A 23,165-nucleotide genomic window follows, 5' to 3' on the forward strand; every position below is an offset into this window, starting at 1 on the left:
AATTTAAGATGTTAAAAAATTTTAGAAGTTTTAGTATTTTATGTTTAATTTCCATTAATGTCCCATAGTTTATGGTGGGATGTGTTGATGCTGAAGCTCTTACTACAGTCTATTTTCAGTTGGTGGGAAGGCATACAATGTTTACCTTCACTGCTCTTTTTGGTGTTTCAGCCAAGATGGGTGGCAGAATTCCCTTGTAAAAACCGAACAACCTATTGGAGAAATAAAAAGATTTATATAAGTAAGGGAATTAGGAAACAGGTGATTGTGCTGTTGTTTATGGATAAAGCAACTAATCTTAAAGTATTCCCAATTATTCAATGTAGCACATCAGTCATGAAATCTTCCTTTGTTTTAATTCTAAAGTGAAGAGATTATGATATCTACTATGACATTCAGAAGAGGAATAAATGATACTGAGACTGGAACCCCTTAGGTAAGTTGCTAAACATAATCATGAGTTGTACCTTAAAGCTAAAGTCAGCCCTCCTTAATCTAAGGAATCTTGAATTTATTTTTCCAGTTGTGTGGTTGGTAGTAGTCTCAAGCTGTCTACCGTCTTGCATCTCCTCCCTGTGGTCACCAAATGAGGTTAGTGCTATACCTAAGCCCACTAGACTGAAACTTCTGAGGCTAACCAGGAGATGAAAACCTCAATTTTAGGTTTACTAACACAGGGGGACTAACAAACTCTATGGCTGTGGAACTAGGGCTCCCAGCTCTGTCCTGAATTAGTCATAATTTTTTTAACTTCCTTGGTGGAGATGGAAGGAGGTCAGGGAGGGCTAATTACAGGGACATACGCTGCTGACAGAAGAAATGTCAAACTCCCCTGCTGATATGCAATCTCACAGGGCATGGGACAGCTATTGTTGTCAATACTGAGGGACTCATGGTTACATATTGAGACATTTTTAGGAAAGAAAAGAATGAGTGCCATATGCTTATGATAAGTTTTATAAAAAGTCACCACTTACTTGTCGTTAAAATTTAAGATTCAAAATTTTATATTTGTCTGTCCTGGAATCTTTACATATATATATGCTATACCCTCATTTAAACCTGAAACTATTTCAACAGAAGAGAATATTCTGCATCATTTTCTGAGATAATCAGTTTCCCTGGTGAACCCATAAGTGGCTACAGATAAAGGCAGGACTCAACGTGTTCCTATTTTAGGATATACATTTAATATCCTAGAGAAAGCTGGAACTTCTCTGATTGACCCATCAAACTTCACTCCAGCTCCCTTATTTGGGTTCTGCTTCTAGCTGAGCTTCTGGAACAATAACGTTAAGAATTTATTCAGATTAACCCACTGTGCCACCCAATCCAACATGGTGACCTCTTTTTTTTTTTTTTTTTGCAGCACGCGGGCCTCCCACAGCTGTGGCCTCTCCCGTTGCGGAGCACAGGCTCCGGACGCGCAGGCTCAGCGGCCATGGCTCAAGGGCCCAGCTGCTCCGCGGCATGTGGGTGTGCACGCATGTGTATGTAACCAGGACACAAATATTTGTTAAGATTATGGATTTTATGAAGAGGAAGAAAGGAATCAAATGATCCCCTGATGTGGTCTTATTTTGTCCACTATTTTCGACCTAATGAATAGTACTAGCATTTGTATATAGGAAGTAAAGCAGAATCTGCTTTGAAGAACTATGGGAATTCATGAATTCCCCCCACCTCCTTTCCATTCCAACTACTGATGCCTGAAATTCACTTGTAAAACTTAAATACTCTTTGTCATTTAAATTTCATTATAAATTAATTATTATATAATTTTCAGCATGAGAGTGACGAAGCATAGGTTTGGTCTTCCTAAAAGATAAATGTGATTTTCCTGAATAGAAGTTCTATATTTACAATAAAAGACATTATTAGTTCTGTTTTTCTTGGGCTGATTTTTTCACATCTGGAAGAGTATGTCTGGGTATAGGGGGGAAACAAAGAAGAACATTTAAGTAAGTAAAGCTTTTAGGACAGAGTGTCCTGATTAATAGAGGTACTTGAAATCCCATACAACGGAGAACAGATATAGGACGAACAGTTGCTCAGCCTGGAGAAGAAAGAGCTTAGGGACAAACATGAGGAACATGATGGATCTTTTGAAAAGTGAGCATGTAGGAAAGAGATTAGACTTTCCTGTTTGTTTCCAGGTGGTAGAACTAGGACCAACAGGTTCAAGCAACAAGGAAAGACACATTTTTGGCTCAGTGGGAGCTTAATACGAGGAAGTACTTCTAATAATCTGAACTATCTGAAGATAGAATGGACTCTCTTGAAAAGTGTGAGTTCCTTTTGGTATGTGGTCAAGCGGTCTGGATGGCCACTCATCATGGATGCCAGAAATGGACGTACACAGCAATGGAAGGATTTGAGGGACCTCAAGCTTGGTTTACTCCAATCCTCAGATTTTGTTATTCTAAGAAAAAGAACAAGAAGACACGGGAAAGCACTTTTCTGAAGAGACAAACTGCATTACTTTAAACTTTTGCCTAACGTGGAGCACTGCTTCTCTGGAGGAGGACAGAAGTCTTATAAGCAACACAGAAGGTCTTCATTTTAAAAACGATGAGAGAAAATATTAAAAAGAGGTGTAAGGCAGGAGGGAAGACAGGCAGCTGGGAGAGCCATAAGGATTTAATCTGAAAAGAGCTGGGAGGTCCAGAGCCCTCTGCTTCATGTTGGCGATGCTTCCTTGATGCGTCCTCTTTCTCCACTCTCTGCTCTGCTCCTTTCATGTGCAATCATCTTCCCCTCCCCCACCAGCTCCAGCCATCCCACCATCCTGAACTCTCTAATGAGGAATGAAGAGCTTTAAAGGGAGATTCTCAAGGACCACGGGCAGCGTTTGCTGGCAAATGGGAAGCTAGAACTATGTACTTCCTTGCATTATTTTTACAGTATATCCATGCAATATCGGGCAACTATGGAATAGCCAGGCTGGCACCTCTTCTGCTGAGAATTGCCCCACCCAATTTTTTTTAAACCACTGGAACCAACGTATTAGTACAATATGATACTGCTTGTAGGCAGTGGTTGACTGGGCATCTCGCTAAATGGATCCAAGTGGTATCCTGCCTCTGTGCCCCAGCTAATCTGACCCAAGCAGTGCTTTTCTCCAGGATTTTGGAATTGGAATTGAAAAGGTCAGCCTCACTCTGTGTGGCTGAAGCTCTAAGATATAAAGCTAGAATATCAACAGCAGTCATGTTTTCTGTCCATCTGCAGTGATAAGAAAGAAGGAAGCCATCGTTCAGGGAAACAAAGAAGAAAGATAGAGAAGTTCTGGTACTGTGAGTGTGATCCTGCTGACAGGATTTCTTTAAGCCTAGTTACACCGTGACCCTTCTTAAATACTGACATTTCCCTTTGCTTTTGATCCTTTGAGATACCCAGTAACATTTATAATAAATTCCTTTATGTACTTACAACCCAAAGTCCCGGATCAGGAAATTGGTCCCTACAGCCAAAGTGGCTGCTGCTGTACCTCCGTACCACGCCCTCTCCCATGAAAAGCGTTCGATCAGGTAAGAGTGGCACTTGGGCCAATCCAAAGAGTCACACCCAAAATGTGATCAAGAATGCAAATCTAAACTACAATGAGGTACCACCTCACACCAGTCAGAATGGACATAATTAAGAAGTCTACAAATAATAAGTGTTAGAGAGGGTGTGAAGAAAAGGGAACCCTCTTACACTGTTGGTGGGAATGTAAATTGGTGGAGTTATTATGGAAAACAGTATGGAGGTTCCTCAAACAACTAAAAATAGAGTTGCCGTATGATCCAGCAATCCCACTCCTGGGCATATGCCCAGACAAAGCTATAATTCGAAAAGATACATGCACCCCTATGTTCGTAGAAGCACTATTTATAATAGCCAAGGCATGGAAATAACCTAAATGTCCATCGACAGATGAATGAATAAAGAAGATGTGGTATATATGTACAATGGAATACTACTCAGCTATAAAAAAGAATGAAATAATGCTGTTTGCAGCTACATGTACGGACCTAGAGATTATCATACTAAGCGAAGTAAGTCAGAAGGAGAAAGACAAATACCATATATCACTCATATGTGGAATCTAAAATATGACATGAACATATCTATGAAACAGAAACAGACTCATAGGCAGAGAATGGACTTGTGGTTGCCAAGGGGGAGAGGGGGTGAGGGAGGGAAGAATTGGGAGCTTGCGATTAGCAAACTACTATTTATAGGACGGATAAACAACAAGGTGCTACGGTATAGCAAAGGGAACTATATTCAATATCCTGTGATAAACCAGAATGGAAAAGAATATGAAAACAAATATATATTGATACATGCATAACTGAATCACTATGCTGTACGGCAGAAATTAATACAACATTGTCAATGTAAATCAACTATACTTCAACAAAATTTTTTTAAAAATGTGAGCAAGAGAACGTGGGTAAGGCCTCAAGCTGATGACGTATTTTTCTGACTTGATTAGATAATTACTGGAAGCTTTCCTAATGTAAAGTATGATATACAGATTCTAAAAAACCAAAAGGACTTGTAATGTTTTATGAAGAAGATACTTTCTTTTTGGCTAAAGAACTGATGTTTGTACTCACATGCACTGTTCATTCTGCCAATTTTTTCTGTGTTCATGTAATTTTGGCTTGAAATACAGAGCATATAGCTTACCAGGACAATAAGCAGGGAAGTTAAGAGATTTGTGACACCCATATCAACATGCTTTATCCTGCTTACTTCCCAGGACATTCAGTCGACTCCCTGAATGAATGGAAAGTGAGATTCTAATGTCTACTGGAAAGACAGTAAAACCACCACGGTGGTTTGTTTTTTCTTGTTTTTTTTTTTTTTTTTTTTTTTGCGGTACGCAGGCCTCTCACTGCTGTGGCCTCTCCCGTTGCGGAGCACAGGCTCTGGACGCGCAGGCTCAGCGGCCATGGCTCACGGGCCCAGCCGCTCCACGGCATGTGGGATCTTCCCGGACCGGGGCACGAACCCGTGTCCCCTGCATCGGCAGGCGGACTCCCAACCACTGCGCCACCAGGGAAGGCCCAACACAGTGGTTTTAAGTTTTGACCCACATCAAGCCAACTGGAGAACTCTTTGGAAGAGACGCAAGAACCAACGCAAGACCTCCCATAAAACTGTTGTATGAACTGTATGCAAGCCCTCATATATCGTTTCTCAGAGTTGTTTCTTCTAAAAGTTGTGAGTTCGATTTTAACTATCCTGTGTAGGAAAATGTTAACTTGGATGTGTACAGACTTTTGCTGACATTGTTATAAGTAAAAATAGTCAAATTTGTTGAATGCTTAATATGGACTAGCCACTCTGTTAAGAATATATGAAGGCATATGGACATATTTAATCTCATCCAACTCTCACAACAATCCTTTGAAGTAGCAATAATTATTTTCTTCATTTTGCAGGTGAAGCCTGTGAGCCTATCACTACCGAACAGGCGACTCAAATCAAGTTCCACTGTCCTCACAGTCTCTTTCCTTGACCACTGAGCTGTAAAGGTATTGTAGTTTTTCTTAAAATAAAATCATTTTTACAAACACCTTTGAAAAGTCAAGTTATTTCTGTTGCAAAAATATTTTGTCATTTCTTATTTTAAGAGGAAGGAGAAGAAGCAATTAAAAATCAGGTTTCTAGTCCATTTCCATTCAATTCTCTTTTAAAGTAATATACCACACTACCTGCACAACTGATAGATCTGGGCTGAGATGAACAGGATCATTTCCTGGGAAAACTTTTGGGTTGTTTATTAAATATTTTCTAGGTGGATCAGATGAGAAAAAAAAAGTAGGCCCTAGGATCAACTTTTTTTCCCCATGGGATAAAGTTTTTCCCTTAAGAGAGACACCCAGGATAATTCTGTCAGTGTGGGGAAAAGTCAATGCATAGTTCAGTAATATAATAAAACACAGAAATATTAATAAAATAAAAACTGCTGTTTTCCAAAAAGTCAGCGGGGAGCACCTTTGGCTGTTGACTTAACAGATACCCTCCTCACCCCTCCTTGTTCCTTGAGGTGCAGGTATTCACTGTCCCCTTCTCCAGTCCAGGGGGTGAAGCAGAGTTCTTCAAACCTATCATGGTGGTCCCATTCCCTTACTAGTGAGTGGGTTGAGCATGGACATATGACCCAAGCCTAGCCCATTGTACCAGCAAAGAGGGAGGGATGCATGCTGCAAGTCTTGGATTTCTAGCCTAAGGAAAAGAGTACATAGGAAGAAAAGCCTCTCTTTTCCACTAGATGTTGTCCTCACTGCATGAGATCCCTGTGTACCGTGGCCAAGTGAGATATCATTGCCCACAAGCTGAGCGTGACCATCAAAGGCAAATAGGACCTGGACCTTGATGACATCCCTGGGGTGCTCAATGAACCAATCTTGGCACCCTACCTCCAGATTTCTGGTTATGTGAAATTAAAAATAAACCTTTACTATTTGAGCTGCTTCCAGTTACATCTTCTGCTAACCTACAGCTAAAAGCATTCTGATACAAACAGCTTTAACACCACCATTTCTGAAAAAATCTTAAATTGTAATTCTTAAATCATAATCATAGTGAAGATAGTTGTTAAATGTTAAGCAAAGCACTTAGAAGGAGACTGTGAAAACCATTTGGAAAATGTTTTTAGATTATTTCTTTCAGGAGCCTATCACGCATTAAAACGCTATCCCATTAGGATGATTACTTGTGAAAGAGCCCCCACCCTGCAGATGGAATGTGGAGAAGTTCACAGGCAAAAATGAGGATGGAGCTCCAGGTCTCCAAAGCCATTCGATCACGATGGTTCCCATACTGATTGAGAGTTGTTATTCAGGAATATCGGTGACAAAGAGTATTACAACACTGGATCACATTTGTTTTTAATTGTATGATCAAAACAGGCCTTGTATTACTTATGTACATCTATAAAATGAAGATCAAAACTGCATTGCACGTGTTCTTCTCAAAGACGCAGCTCACACATAGCTTATTTGAAATACAGATTTATGCCAAACCCCACAAAATAATTTTACCCCTCATTTCCCCCCCACCCCCCTTTTTAAAGTGTGAAGCTATTTAACGTATTGGGTGGCTCCAAGGTCATACACCAACTAGTAAAAAAATGTTGATTGTACAAAGCAAGGAGACGTGGAATTTTCTTTGAGTTCCAGTTGATGGTTCATTTACAAACCCTGGAAGAAGCCTTCCTGCTGTCTCTCATTAGTAGGGACCAATTTTAGGTTACCTTGTCTGAAGTCCAAACTTTAGACCCCCTCAAGAAACCAGACAGATCCTTAATGAAATATCTTGTACCTGACAACATCTTTAGTCCATTTGGAAGGCTGAAAAAAAGTTACCTGCTTTAAGTCAGCTACTGAAATCTGAAGACTCTGTGGTAAATAGTGGGTAGAAAGGAGAGGGCTTAACATTCTCAAAATTGGACTCAGGTAAAGAAACCAAAAAGGAGTAGATAAATCCCATCTGCCCCTCCTTTTTTCCCTGTGAGTCACCTCCTTGTTGGTTTTGCTGTTATTTTTCTAATTTAGTATGTAGAAAATGTTTGTTTGGAAGTCATTTGTACTGTAGAGTTGGACTGCTCCTACAGGTGGGCCGGGAAATTTCTGAAGTTGCTAGGCTGGTAAGCAGGGTTTTGGCCTTAGGAGCCACAACATGGAATCTATTCTTCTTTGCAGCTCCCAAGGAGAAAGGGAAACAGTGCAGCTGCTTCACACGTGACCTTTAGGGGGAGTCATACCTGTTGTCCATCAGAAAGGTTATCATAAAACTCAACTGATAGAGTCCTGAGAAATGAGTGTGAGGAAACTGTGAATAAATTATTTCCCTTTTAAGGGAGGAGAAGATCAATGTACACATCTGCTACCTGTGGAAACCAAGGCTTTCCCTGGTTGTTGGAGATGAAGGGTTCTGGGGCTCAAACTGCTGAGTTTCATAACCTGGGTCCAGCAACCATCACACACCAGGATGGAGGTGCACATCATCCAAGCATGAAAAGGCCAATTAAAGAAATGATTTCCCAGTTGAAAAGCCATATTCAAAGCCACCTGCAGCACACTCACGTGCAGCATGAGATGGATGTTTTCACCTGGATCCCACTTCTTTGCCAAAAACCTGGCATTCAGTAAAAGTCCAGAGCAGCAATAACTCTCACCACTGAAGCATGAAATAGGAGCAACAGAGAAAGTGACACCAGATCCCCAGTTGGGGAAACTGGATAACATTAACATGTCTGTGTACCTAACAGAGCACAATTACTACATTTTATTTTGTTTCAACAGTCAGGACCTAAATGAACATCACCATTGAGTTCTGTTCTGGGCAATGATCCAAGCTCATCTTTGGTACAGTTGATTTTGAATCCTTATAGTCAATCATATCTTCACAATTTGTTCTTCTTTCAGGCTTCAGGCATCCTCCTGATTTCCATTTCTTGTTTGGAAGCCTTGAGTCATCTGTTCTGGCAACATGACCAACCCAAATCAGTCATTTTCTCCAAATTATATTGAAATAGGGATCTTGCTAGTTTGTTTTCTTCCTCCTTCTTTCTTTCACATAATTTTCCCTTTAAGGATCTCCTAATACAAAGCTGATTGAAGGCATACAATATCCCCTTTCTTCTGCTGTTGTCAAATCCAAGTTTCTTACCCACATGCTGTAGCTCTGTAATTAAAACAATGAGGGTGGCACTCAGCCCTGGGTTATGAGTGTATGGCTCCCATTGCTCGATGGGTCCTGTATCCCAGGGCAGAGTTCTGGCCTTGACACTACAACTTTAGGGCATAATTCTGACATCATTTACACTCCACAAGTCTTAGCGGCTCACAGAATCCAAATGAAAGAGTGCAGTTCCATGGTTCTATTATTTGAATTATGTAGAATCTGCAATCTGAAGTTCTCAAAATTGCACACATCTTGGGGCCATTTTCATTTAGGCAAAGGAGAGAGGGAAAACTAGATATCCTTCAAAGGAGAGGAAAAACAGCTTACAGAGAGTAAGTGACACAGGTTCTTCTTTTAAAAGCAGTGACTGAACTTCAAGAAAGGGCAACATAAGGAAAATTTCAGCTAAGATTCTAACATAAAACTAACAAAAGTTCTCCCTGCTTCAACTCATATCAGGTCTCCAGGAACAAACAATACAGTTATTACTTTTCATTACAGAGAATTAATTGAATTGAGTTTCTGCATATGGACCTTGGATATATTTGTTACTCCAAACCCTACCACTTTCATTACATGCTGTACGGAGGAATTCTTTAAAGTTTTCCTCAACATACTTTTTAACTGAACTTTCAGTATGCTTTTACCACCACAATTAAACTTTGTTGATGTGTCTAAAATAAAATACAACTTTGATTTTCTAAGATATAAAAAATTAGTTTAGCTGTCAGTATCATTTAGGAGGTAGGTCCATGGCTCCATTCCCTGGAAAGTTGGCAGGATGCTCAACGCACCAAAGATGTTGCACAGCTCAGCCCAAAGAAGGCATTAGCATGATATAAGAACCAGAGCCCTGATGGAAAACGCTAAGGAAAGAAAAAGCAAAAGAGATATTTGAGAAGCAACTCACATGGTAAATAATATGGGTAGAATGTAGTGTTAATTGCTCCATGAATCTATAAGTGAAGAGACACATTTAGAACTGACCATGCAAAAAGTGTAGTAATTTTCAGTTACAGCAGATTACCTTGCTTATGAAGATGAACATGTTTCCATTAGGGAATAAGAATCATGTAAGGGAAGTCTTTCACTCATGTGGATGGTAACTCTGAGGAAAAAGACTCAAAAAAAAAGCAACCAAAACAACTCTATTTCTTGGACTGGGACCGAAAACCAGGAAAAAAGGACCTGACTGTGGAGTCAGAAGGTCCTTTGCCAGCCAGCTCCCAGCTCTCTGCTAAATAAGTCCTGCTGAAGAAATTCCTTGCTCCATTCTAGTCACCCCCATCCTCTCACCAATCCCCTTTTTTGTATTTCCTCTGTTTCCAATTTCTGTCCTCCCCATTTGTGAAGTCATCATTCATTTATTCACTCACTTATTCTTTCAGTATATTTTGTTCCAAGCACTAAGCTAAACACCTTTTTCTAGGGTCAAATGTTGATAGAGTAGTTCTGTTGTCCCCCAAATCAACTAAGACCTTAATTTTCTCCAGGAAGCTTTCTCTGGGATGTAGACAAACATCTTGATATTGCTCCTGCTTGCAATATTTGACCAAGATGTTGCCTTTCATGTTACACTATGTGCTTGGTACTTGGTAACACTCAGATATTATATTGAATACACTGATATTCAAATAAGAAATGTATATACTTATGCATATATGTCTATACATATGCATACGTATGTATATAGTCCATATACATAGATATGACTTGGTATCCATATTAACAGTCTGAATGACTTGTATATTTTTAACTGAGTAGAGTATGTATTATTCACGTGATTACCATATTTAATCCAGATTATAAATTGCTTTTTGTTTTTAATATGTATTTATTTGGCTGCGCTGGGTCTTAGTTGCAGCATGCGGGATGCGGGATCTAGTTCCCTGACCAGGGATCGAACCCGGGACCCCTGTATTGGAAGCATGGAGTCTTAACCATTGGAGTCTTAACCACTGGACCACCAGGGAAGTCCCTATAAATTGCTTGACAATGGCCACTCCTGTTCTTTATCGCCACCCTCTAGCATTTAATATTCATTTGATTCTACCTGTCAGTAAAGGCAATATGATGTAGTGGAATGTGCTCTCTGGAGCAACCCTCCTTGGGTTGGAATTCTAGCTCAACCATGTGTTAGCTGTTTACCTAGCATGAAAAACTGTTGGCACAAAAGGTGAGCAAATTAATTCCAAAAGATTACTGCCAGAATAGAGATGTTTTTTATGCCAGCTCTCTCTACAAGTGCTTATGGAAATGAGTTAGTACATTGCTGTAAGTTGCCTGATTTTATAGCTTGACCTAGCTGCAGGGCTGTATATGACCACAGCTGGGGCAGAAAGCCTCAGTATTCAGAGATGTCCTTTACAAATGGAACCTTACCTAAGTGTGTGACCCAGTGCCTTAGGAATTCACACCCCGTTGTGGAATTCTGCCACAACCAAGTCATACATGTTTGAGACCAAAGATGCTGTGCACTAAGTAGGCTACTCCCAAAGTATAAGTCACATTTGGAAATGTATTAACCCTTTATGACCACCAGTTGTTACAGTGGGCTCCAAATTAATTTCTTGAAGTGCCCCCTAGTGGTACCAGAGTTAAATGCAACTCAACAACTGTCCCAGCCCTGCCAAAGAACAAAGCTTTGGACCAGGGCATTTTGTAGGTTACAGATTACAGTCCGATTTAGCAGACTTTCAATTCACTAAATTAGGCTCCAAAGGAACAGTATTATAACAGCTTGGACTTCTACTGGGATTGAGATTACTGAGAGAGAGTTTAGAAAGAAAACCATCAATCATTGTGCTTAATGCTTTACAACTATTATCTCATTCAACTTTTACATGAAATAGATTGTACTCTTTCCATTTCATAGACAAGGACAAGAGACTCCATGAAGTTAAGCAACTTTCCTACTGGTCAAACAGCTTGTAAGTGGTGTAGTTGTGATAAGAACGAAAGTCTACTTGACTCTAAAACTTCTACCCTTGAACGCTGTGCTTGACTCCTGTGTCCTCAGGGAGACAGAATCAGGTCACTGAGAAATGTCATTCCACCTCCTGGCTCTAGTGCTCCTTCTGTGCCTGTGTCTCCAGTACTTGGGGCCCAGGTTCTGCCTGGTTTCTGGGAGGGGCTAAAATGCTGGGGTTTGAACGGAAGAACAGCTGAGCCAGGGTTTGTAGCCCCTCTTGTCATCCAAGTCCTCTGCACCAGTTTTTTAAGCACCTGAGTTCTTAGTTAATTGATTTAAACACAAGATAAACAGGTAGTCACCGAGCTTTCTGGATTTAATAAATCAAAGTCTATCTGTACTTTATGGATTTCTGGATGCGCACAGTCTTCCAGATCACTCTGAAAAATTGTTTCCTTCACACCACATTATTATCAATGAATAATTAAGGGTTAACTGTTTTCCTAACGAACTCTTTCAGTCAGTGTTCTAGAAAACTACAAGTTGGATAAACTACATAGAATTCAAGACATCTGAAAAACAATGCAGAAGCCAACCCTAGGGCTCAGTTTCTGGACCTCATCTATCTCTCCCTGGTGATTTCATCCAGTCATATGACTTTAATTATCATCCTTATGCTGTTAACTGTCATTCATCTCCAGTTCACCCAGTCATCTACTCAACACGTCCACTTGGATATTTAGGAGGCATCTCATAATTAGCATGTTCAAAAGAAACTCCTGATTCTTCCCCCAGAAACTTGCTCCGCCCACAATATTCTCCAAACCTCTTAACGGTAAGTCCATCTTTCCAGGCACGCAGGCCAGAAACTTTGAAAGCATACTTGAGTTTTGTCTTTCTTGTATTCACCTCTATTACCCTGGCCCAAGCCCTAATCGTATTGCACTTGAACCTTTGTGCTAGTCTCCTAACTAGTTTCTCTATGCTCTATTCCCAAAGCAGTGACAGAATAGTCCTGTTAAGATGAAAGGCATATCATATCGCTCCTTTGCTCCCAACCTGCCAACCTGTCAACCTGCCAACCTAGAACCTGCCAACCCATCTCCCTCAGAACAAAACCAAAACCCCTTCAAAATCCCCAGGCAATCTGCTTCCACACACTGCATCATACCTTCCCCCTCATCTCCTATGATGCCTTCCTTGGTTCACAGCCCTCCAGTCCACTGACCTTGTTCTCATTCTTTGGAGCAGGCACGCTCCCACCCCAGGGCCTTGACACTTAAGGGCATCTTGCCTGGGATCCTCTCCGCCACTTGTCCCCATTGTCTCACTCCTCACCTCCTTAAACTGCACAAACGTTACCTTCTCAGTGAGGCCTGACCTCACCTCTCTTCTACTTAAAATTGCAACATCCTCACCTGAGTACTACCTATCCTTTCTGCCTGCTTTATTTTTCTTTATAGAACTTATCCCCTCAAACATGTTTGTAGTTTACCTGCTTGCTTTATATTGCCTGTTGCCAGATCCATGAGGACAGGGCAGGAGTTTTTGTCCATTTTATTTACTGATGTATTCCCCTGGCTAAATATGGGAGCTGACACATAATAGGTGTTTGCTAAATTCTTGTTGAATGAAAGAATAGATGCATTATATTCCCGCTGATCCAGTGTGATGGTGTTGTGAATAGAAAATTGTACCTAGCATTTTGAACTATTCCAAGATCAATCTCTTACACTTTCCTACCAAATGTCAATTCTTCCTGGTTTCTTTGGAATCACCTAGACGTCACCAAAATGGCTATCAAAGAGGAAAGTTTTGGGCATTTGATCTAGTGCACAGGAATGGAATTCAAGAAATAGCAACTGAGGAAGCCTCGACTTTGTGTGAGTTATTATCCCCCATCGGCTGGCAAGCCACGAGAGCAAACGGCATTTTTACCCACCAAACCCACTCATCCCTTCTCCCTGCTGGCAGAACCTAATTCTAGTGTTCACACCTTTGACGCCATGTGCTCTGGAAAGGGAACTCTCTCCAGCCCTGGCGTGATGGAGTAAATCATCTGGTCTTATTCTCCTGGCTCGTAATAGAATGAGACATGAGCATGCAACTTAATTCTAGCCAATAAAACTTGAGGGGGCTTTTGAGAGAGGACTTTTCCTCCTCCTAAAAAAATAGGATTCTTGTGCCTCACCTCTAGAAATTTGGATTTGGTAGGTCTGAGTGGAGTTTCAGGAATTTGCATTTTTAATACCACCCCCAACTCTGATGCGGCAAGTCCAGGAACTGCATATCGAAAAATAGAAAGAAAAAAAAAAAACAAAAAACTTCCCTATAAGGTTAGTGATCTGGGGCTGCTCTTACCCAGATGTCTCTCTGTTAGGAAGCAGGCCAAATACTCAGTGCCATTATCAGGTAATTCCTCCAGGAAGGTCATGAAATTATTCTCACTTTCCTCCACTTTCTAGTCTAGAATGTACTCACCCTTTGAGCCAAAGACTGCTAATTGAAGGTGTGCTCCATCCTGGCCTCCAAGACCAGGAAGGTACAGGTATTCTTACCATCAGTCACTGCTAAATAGGGGACCAGGTTGCATGCCCCCAAGACATGCTGGTTAGAGGTACTTTGTTCCTACCTCTTGGTTTCCTCTTTGGTTTATTTAGGAACAACACTGAGACATGCAAAAGCCAGATTATTATCTCACCCACATCTTTTCAGAAGAGGTTAATATTTCATTCCACCTCCCACAAGAGTAGCAGAAATCCTGGTTGGCATGAAGCACATTTTCACTGTTTGAATATGAGAACAAAATTCAAATGAGGGTACTTTTCTTTCATTCCTAAATAGCTGTGCATTTTGCAGAACAGGTACAACAGGAAGTAGCCCCTGGTGTAAAGCAAGCAGGACCACACCTATGGCTGTCTGAGCTGAAGAATAGGAAAATGCTTTCCTTATGCTTTAGGGAGTGAACCAACAAAGAAGTCAGGCTTCTCTAGGGTTCTGCAGGGGAATGATTTTTAGAGAGGCGGTCTTGCATGGGGAGTGTGGCTACAGATTTAGCTTCTAAGATAATTACTTATTTGAAGAAAAATGACCTCTGAATTACCCACTAATCTTGATGCTTAGACTTCCCACCAAAGCCACTAAGTGTCTGGGGCTCTTTTGTTCCAAGGAGTTCCACATTTCTTACATACAGTCTGTATTTTTAGTTACCATTTGGTTACCATTTTCAAGAACATTTACTTATTTATCAGCAAGTATTTCTTGAGCACCTACTATATATCTAGTATAATTATCAACAGTACATTTAATTTGGTCATTGAAACAGCAAACATGCTATAATTTTGTCAAGTATCAAGTCCATAAGCTAGAGAGATCCAGCCACAGTATTCTATTAACCTGTGTAGTTTGTCCATGAGGCAGGAAAGGCACAAGTATATTTTTCTCCCAGTTTTCAAGGAACACTGAGTCATGGAAAGATTATATTTACTTATCATCTCGGGCAAAAAGTTGAATGCTTGAAGATTAATCTGGATTCCATATATGGAGTTTGAATATTTCTCTCTAGTAAATCTATCTCTTCATTCATTCAACAAATAATTAAGCGTCTGTTATGTTCCAGTCACGGCTCTCTGGGTTAGAGATAAGGCAGTGAACAGGTCAGACACAATTCTCAGACTCACAGAGCCTGTGTCCTGTTGAGGGAGTCAGACAATGAACAGGAAAAAAACAGATGAATAAAATGATGTCAGATCAACACCACTAATCATTAGAGAAATGCAAATCAAAACCACAGTGAGATACCACTTCACGCCCATTAGGACGGCTATTGTGAAAAAGGCCGGAAAATAACAAGTGTTAGGGAGGATGCGTAGTAACTGGAACTTTCGTGCATTGCTGATGGGAATGTAAAACGGTGAAGCTGCAGAAAACGGTATGGTGGTTCTTCATAAAAGCTAACCATAGATTTGTCTTATGAGCCAGCAATTCCACTTGAACTGCAAGCAGAGGCGCAGCTATCTGTATACCAATGTTCACAGCGGCGTTATTTACAATGGCCCAAATATCCATCAACAAATGAATGGATAAACGAAATGTAGTATATACACACAATGGAATATAATTCAACCTTATAAAGGAAGGAAATTCTGATACATGAGACAACATGGATGAATCTTGAAGACATTATTATGCTAAGCGAAGTAAGCCAGACACAAAAGGACAAGTATTGCTATGATTCCACTTAAATGAAGTATGTAGAATAGAAAAATTCATAAAGACAGAAAGACAAATTCACAGAGACAGAAAGTAGAGGGGTAGTTGCCCGGGGCTGGGGGAAGCGGGGAATGGGGAGTTAGTATTTAATGGGCACAGAGTTTTAGTTTTGCCAGATAAAAAGAGTTCTGGAGATGGACGGTGGTGATGGTTGCCCAACAATGTGAATGTACTTAATGTCACTGAACTGTATACTTAAATATGGTTAAAATGGTAAACTTTATATTGTGGGTATTTTACCACAATAAAAAAAATAAAACAGGAGGATACCTGGTTGCTACATGGAAAGGAAGGAGGCTACAGATTCTGATCGGTTCTCCAGGGAAGGCCCCATTGAGAAGACACCTGCTGAGCTAAGAGGGTTTCTATTTAGCAGAGGTACAATCTACTGGAAGGGGAGAGAAATTTTTAGAAATGGAGAGCTTTAGGGAAAAAAAATCACTATATCCTGGGAGAATCTAAGGTGGCAGTTTATAAGCTTTTGCTTTACTCTTGTAATCATGGAAGAAACCATGATTTCCAAGGTAGTCTCTTGGGATGTTCTAAAAACTAATTTTAAAAATAGTTCCTGCGCTTTAGATTCATTCTTATCCCTAGAGGGAACTTAACCCATTAGTCCTCTCTTCTGAAGTTTGCGTTCTCTCTGCAATGTCCCTGCCAAGTTACCACCCAGCTTCTGATTAGGCCCCTCTAGATGCCAGGATCCTATATCCTTTCAGAGTGTCCATCTGATCCTGGGGTGATTTTGCAGTTGGAAAGAGAGACCCTCCTGCTTTGGGCCCAGTTCTATTTTCAGGTGACCTTCAGCTGCTTCTACTCAGCAGGTGAGATGGTTAATTTTATGTGTAAACTTGACTGGGCCAGGAATAGATTGAGTAAAGCGGATTGCCCTCCATTATATGGGCGGGACTCATTCAATCAGTTGAAGGACTAAAGAGAACAAAAGGCTGACCCCTTCCCAAGTAAGAGAGAGTTCTTCTGCTTGATGGCCTTTAAACTGAGACATCAGCTCTTCCTGGTTCCAGCCTTTGGACTCAAAGTGGGACATCAGCTCTGCAGTTTTGGACTTTCCAGCCTCTATAATCTTGTGAGCCAATTCCTTATAATAAACCTATCTAACTATCTATCTGTCTATCCATCTATCTATCCATCCATCCATCCATCCTACTGATTCTGTTTTTCTGGAGAACCCTGACTAACATACTAGGCCACACAAAATAAGTTTAAGGCCAGTCCTCTTGAGAAACTGCAAAATATCTGAACGTGGTTATTGAGCATCCCGATGCCTCTCTTCCATAAGTAAAACACTTCAGCTCTTTATATAACAGGCTCCCTGACCTCTCATCAATCCACCTCAGATTCCCTGGACCAAAATCCACATTTAATGTGGGCTGATCTGGGCATAGGAGAGCGAGACCATTACCTCCTTGTTCTACATGTTATATTCATGCGACCAAAGACCAATTGAGCTTGATTTCATCCATGCCATTCTGTTGTGTATATGTGTAACACACACACACACACACACACACATGTACAACCTGCTACTGTAAACTTACCCCTCTTCCACTTCCTTAAGGCCATGATAGAAAGAAAGGGGGATGAGTAAGGATAAATATGTTCTAAGTACATTAAAGGGGAGGGAAATAAGATTTAACAAGAGTTGCTTGACATACATAATCTTATTTTCTCTTTATTTACAGGTGCAGGAAAAAAAAGACTCCTGGAGCCTAAGTAACTTATCCACATCCTCATAGTTAGGAAGTAATTAAGATGGGATTGAAGTCCAGGGCTTTCTGATCCTGAAACCCATGGTCTGTCCACTGCCCCACACCATACCTCATGCACACTGTGGGCACTTAAAATAATTTCCAGAGTAACATAAGGTGATGGTATGAAAATATGAGAGAAAGACAGTTCCCAAAAGAGGAAAAAGGAAGACAAGAAAAATGCAAGGAAAAATTAAATTTAATAGCAAAGGTATTATTAATCCATCTATTAGTTCTTTGTATACCTCCCTACAGAATTCAAGAATTTTCATAGAAAAATTCTTATCACCAGTAGCAGAATATGTGGCAAAGGAGGAATAATTATATGTTTTTCAGGTGAGCTAAGGGGTGAGGAAATGGAATTTAAAAATACGCACTCAATAATCATGACTGTTAACTTTAAAACTGGTATTTATGATGGAAACTATAAGTGCTGGCAGAACAACAGTGTAGGAAAATAAAAGTTTTAAATTAAAATAATACAAACTCCTATCTACATTTCTAAAATAAAGAGGAAAAAAAGGAAATAAAATAGAGAATGTCATTTAGTCTTGACCCTTGAAAATTACAGTCCAAAACATACCCCATTTATATTAAGTAATAATGAATGGGGACAAATCTGCTATCTGACTCCCTTTTAGGAAAATCTGACACTGAACAGTTTTCATCCAGCCATAGGCATGGAAGTTTCCTATTCGCTGAAGGAAGCAACAGCGTAATACCTGAGAAGAATTCAGTTATCACCCATCATGAAAAACCAAAACTGTATTCAGAAAGTGGGCATTTTGCACATAGAACAATACCATGAGTCACATGTGTGCACACATAGGCACACTCACATACGTGGGGGGCTTTTCTCTCCATCTCTATCAGTACCCTGTTGTGATGATCACTGAACGCTACGTGTCCCACTCCCACGTAGGTTGGCAACACATCTATGCTACAGAGTTACCAGTTGATGTTCCCGGTAACAGCCTCAGAGCTGTCCCTCTCTCCCTGGACACCAAGTGGATTCCATCTAGAGGCCTGGCTTCTCTACCAGGACAGCAAATGAGAGCCTGGGACTCAGGGCTGAAAGTGGATTTCCTGCACAGCTGAGCCAAGAGCTTCCAACCGTCCAGCCAGATGTTTCTCTATATGGTCCTGGCAGCCATGGCTTGGGACAGAGCCAGAATTTGGCCTGATTTCTACACTGAAAAGCTTTTTGGAATGCTGGGGTGGTGCCATCCCATAATAAAAGGGGTGGTCCTTCAGATTGGCACACCATTCCCATTTGCTTTGGGAGTCTCTCCAAAAGGAAGAGGTGCTGGAAAAAAAGTGGGTGTGTCCACCCAATCCATGCCAGGGGCTGGGCAGAGGAGGGGAGGGCGGGGGCTGGGAAGGTGGATGAAGTAAAGTTCTGAGTGATTGGAAGTCGGTGCCAGATGGAGCTGGAAGATGGCTCTTTGCCGCCTTCCTCTGCACATGTGTGGCCACCAGGGGATTGCCTGGCTATGCACGCTGCTTCACATCTGTCAGCTAAATCAAAGATGCATAATTGAAGATGCAAATCGAGAAACATTACGTGGTTCACAAGGCTCCCCGGAGGATTTTGGATCTGTAATCCCGTGAGGAGATTTTAATGAGACATGAGCCTAGTGCTTTCATCTGTGAGTGAGGATCTCACTCCAGCTGTGTTCATGGATGTGGAAAACTTCTTTTGCAAAATACAGGCAGTCTGTCTTGATTGGTCACTGCCTGCCCATTTCTCCTGGAACCCTTTGGCCTTTCTGCCAAAGAAATGCTTCTTTTGAAGCTTGGGCAATTTCTGAACATAAGGAAGGCTCGAGAGATGCTATGATTGAGGCTTTAGGACAAATACGTCAAGGAAGGCTCTGCTAGATAAGACCACGGACCTGGTGTAACTTCTTAGACCCAAATTTAAACATTTCCAAATGCTTAATCATAAAAGTAATTCAAGGTTTGAATTTTTTACTCAAACAATACATAACTATGGAAAGTGTGAAGCAAAAGTGTAAGTAGGATTTCTTGCTCTCATTCCTAGAACAGTGCTCCCCAGATGTTCTGAGGTAAAGGAAAAAATTTTCCTTATCTCCAATCCTCATGGACCAGTACTTTTGTAAAATACAATAAAAATGAATTACTAGAACAATTACAAAAAAGCACCCAAAGGCATACAAAATACAAACCCATCCAAAAAAAGTTTAAGTTCAACAGATCACACACTTGGATGCAGTGAAAATATCAAATTGCTGTAACATTTCTAAACACTCTCAATTTCTGTACTTATTGTGGGCCACCCATTGACTACTCGTTTTCCACTGGAGATTTTTAAAAAATTTCTACACATATCAAACATATGTACATACAGATACATTTTTTTAAACATAAGAGGAATCATAGTATACGTATTGGTCTATAACTTGCCTTTTGTACTTAATATATTCTTACATCTTTCACATTAGTTCTTAAAAATCCACCTCATTCTTTTCTTCTGGCTGCCAGGTATTCAACATTATGAATATACTACAATTATTTTTAGCTAGCCTCAATATTTATGGACATGCAGATGGTATCTAGATTTTGTTTATAGCCCAAATTTGATGGCATGACCTCTAGAAATGGAGTGGTATTAATTCCATACGCCTTGTGATGCCAAAGTCACCATAAGCACTTGTTAGAACTTAGACTTTGTGAGCAAAAGCAAAATGTCTTGTAGTCCAAAGGTTCTTTTCCTTCAAACCAGTTTGTTGAGCTCTCAGAGTCACATGGTGGTGAAATGATTGGAATAAGCATTTGTCACCACGCATGGCATAAGGCACCTCCTCCTTCAGAGGCTGCAAGACTGAAGGAGGCGGGGATGAATACTTTAATGGACAGCCTTTGCCTTTTCCATTGAGTAGCAGAAAAGTGAATACGCAACCAGAATGCAGGCTGCTCGGGGGTCCCGCACGCCACCGCCACTCAGCCAACGCTCAGCTCTTAACTTGGTGGCTCAGACTTTACCAGACAGCCTGCATGAAGGGGAGGTCTGCCTGGTGACTAATCTCAGGCTAGCGCCCAGATCCTCTCTGGCAGTCTTTTTGCTGAATTTGGGGCTCTACATGATTACCTGCATGAGTTTTCACATTACTGCTCAGGCTTCAAGTGGCCCATTGAGGGATCAGTCAGCTTTGTGTGGGTAAACCACACTCCCAGGCAGGCAGGTCTAGTCAAGATGAACCTGAGCATTTGGTTCCAATACTCTCACTCCAGGCACAGGGCACGACCCAGGGAGGGGTGTAGTGTTTCTTATGTTTATATTCTGGATGTCTCCAACACAGCCAATTATGTTAGGTCTCCAGGCACCTATGGAGATCCTGGAAAGGATTTTGAGTTGAAGGCAAAACTGCTCAGGCAGAAAGATGAGTTCTCCTTTCTCCTGGGTTAGCCAGGTCAAAAGGAAAAGGAGGTTCTAGGTTTGTACCATGAAGTTCACCAACTTGGGTTTGGTTAACCCAGATGGGGGAAATCCAGCAATAACTTCCCTCTGCATTTACAATCGAGAAGCAAAATAATTTTGGATACCCCGAAGGCTCACAAGACCTGAAATTCTCTTGCATGAGAACTAAACGCATACTGAGAGGCAGTGAGGGGAACTAATTCTTTGGTCTTGCTAAAACCTCAAGTGGTCCTGAAGAGAGCAGCCCTGAGTGAAAGCGTCCAGGCTAACAACCAAGTTTAAGTTACATGGAGAATGGATGCGTTTCACCAAAGGCTGATTCAGTTTCACTTCTGGAGCGAGCATTACCCACGTCAAAGGAGGCTGAAGAGAGTTTTGGTAACAACCCAGAGATGAGGGAGCGTTTTCATTATGAATCTCCTGCTCAGTCTGGGCTCTGACATGGCACCCTGAGTCCCAGGCATTGCCTGCACTGGGAGAGGACTCAGGGCTTGGCATTTCATCAGTGACCTGCCAGCCCCTAATGCAGCTCCTGTAGGATTGTTTTAAAACCCTGCAAAGATCCCTTTGAATGGAAACCTGCCCCAGCAGGCCTGCTTTACACATCCCTTCAGAAATGTTTTCTTTTTCCTCTGAATATGCTCTTTTGAGTGGGCAGCCTTCCTGCTCTCAGCCTCTTTTATATGAAAGTGAGGTTGCCATCTAAATACAGGGAAAGTATTTTTTAAATGTGTATCTAGTTTTCTTCTCAGAAAGCCAGAAGACACTTTCTCTGTAAACATCATCTCCATTTCAAAGTTCTAAGAGGGACATTTTGTTGTGCTGACATGGAAATGCTTATTCTTGTCTTCAAACTCCCTCATTGTCCAAAACTCTCCGCAGATAGGCTCTAAATGTTTTGCGTTGCTGACATAATTCCCTGGCTACAAGTGAGCCCTCATAGCCCTCATGTTCTCTCACTGCTGTTTGGCCTAAGATGACCTCGTTTATGTCTTACAGAGGAGAAAACCACGTCCCAAAGGGGGAAAGGCCAGGATCAAAGAGTAACTCGGTTAATATGGGTAGAAAAAGATCGCCCATCTCTCCCTCACAGCATATAGCTCTCATCTCCAGATAATAATGACTAAAGCAGTTACAAAAGTAAACTGCTAAGTCCCTGGGCAATTTTTTCCTTACGTTATTTCAATAAACAATTACTTGACATCTTCCCGGGCATGTGTTCAATCTGGATGAGTGAGGAGAGAACCTGGCTGTTCACTGGCAGCTTACTGAGGACTCATGCTCCTGGGATGTACCCAAGAGATGTGGACACTATAATCCAGGGGCAGCAAGGTCTGTCTCCCCTGTGATGGACACTTCGCAGTGCTTTGTTCTGCATCATCACAAGCCATGGCAGAGTCAGCCCAAGTCACATTTTACTAGGTGTGACTAAATAATTACTGTGACATTATTACCATGCTAGGGGGAAAAAAAGACCTTGTAGATGATAATATCTGGAGAAGAAACTCTACAATTTTTTTTCTTGCATTGTCTTATGAAGGCAAGGAGAAGCTTGGTCCCAATGAAATCCTCTCAAATTTGCTGGGAGTGAAAAATTAAAATTAAACACACAGAAAAATTAAAATTAAACTCCCCTGTCACAGGGAAGGAACTGTCAGCTCCACACCGGCACACCCACAGTTTGTCTAAGCACCCACGACTTTTCTGTGCTAAAGGGAACGGCTTAGCCAGAGATGTCTGAGAGCAAAAAGCTACTTCATTGATTTTTTTAACCGTCTGGGAAATTTATAGATTAATTTTGGTAGAGTTGATATCTTCCCAGAATTGTCTTTATTTATCTAAGTCGTCTTTAATTTCTCTTAATATCTTGTAGTTTTCAGTGTAGAAATCTTGCACATCTTTCTTTAGCTTTTTTACTAGAAATTTAATGTTTTCTTTGATGTTATTATAAATGCCATAATTTTTAAAGCTTAATTTTCTGATTATTGCTGCTACATAGAGATACAATTGAATTTTTTAAAATAAATTTATTTATTTTATTTTTGGCTGCATTGGGTCTTCCTTGCTGCGCACCAGCTTTCTC

At 40.9% G+C, this 23,165-nt stretch overlaps 1 protein-coding gene across 3 annotated transcripts in view; it reads right to left on the bottom strand.

The window, feature by feature from the left end:
• Positions 1–23,165, bottom strand: part of SLC25A21 (solute carrier family 25 member 21) — a 531,884-nt gene that overhangs the window by 76,759 nt on the left and 431,960 nt on the right. For all 3 annotated transcript variants that reach the window (XM_029236552.1, XM_029236553.1, XM_029236551.1), the window contains exon 4: positions 146–212. In XM_029236552.1, the coding sequence (XP_029092385.1) occupies positions 146–212 (67 nt within the window). The remainder of the gene's footprint in view (positions 1–145; positions 213–23,165) is intronic.

This window comes from Monodon monoceros, unplaced genomic scaffold (assembly GCF_005190385.1).
Source record: "Monodon monoceros isolate NGI ecotype Baffin Bay Population unplaced genomic scaffold, NGI_Narwhal_1 Super_Scaffold_21, whole genome shotgun sequence".
Taxonomy (NCBI): domain Eukaryota; kingdom Metazoa; phylum Chordata; class Mammalia; order Artiodactyla; family Monodontidae; genus Monodon; species Monodon monoceros.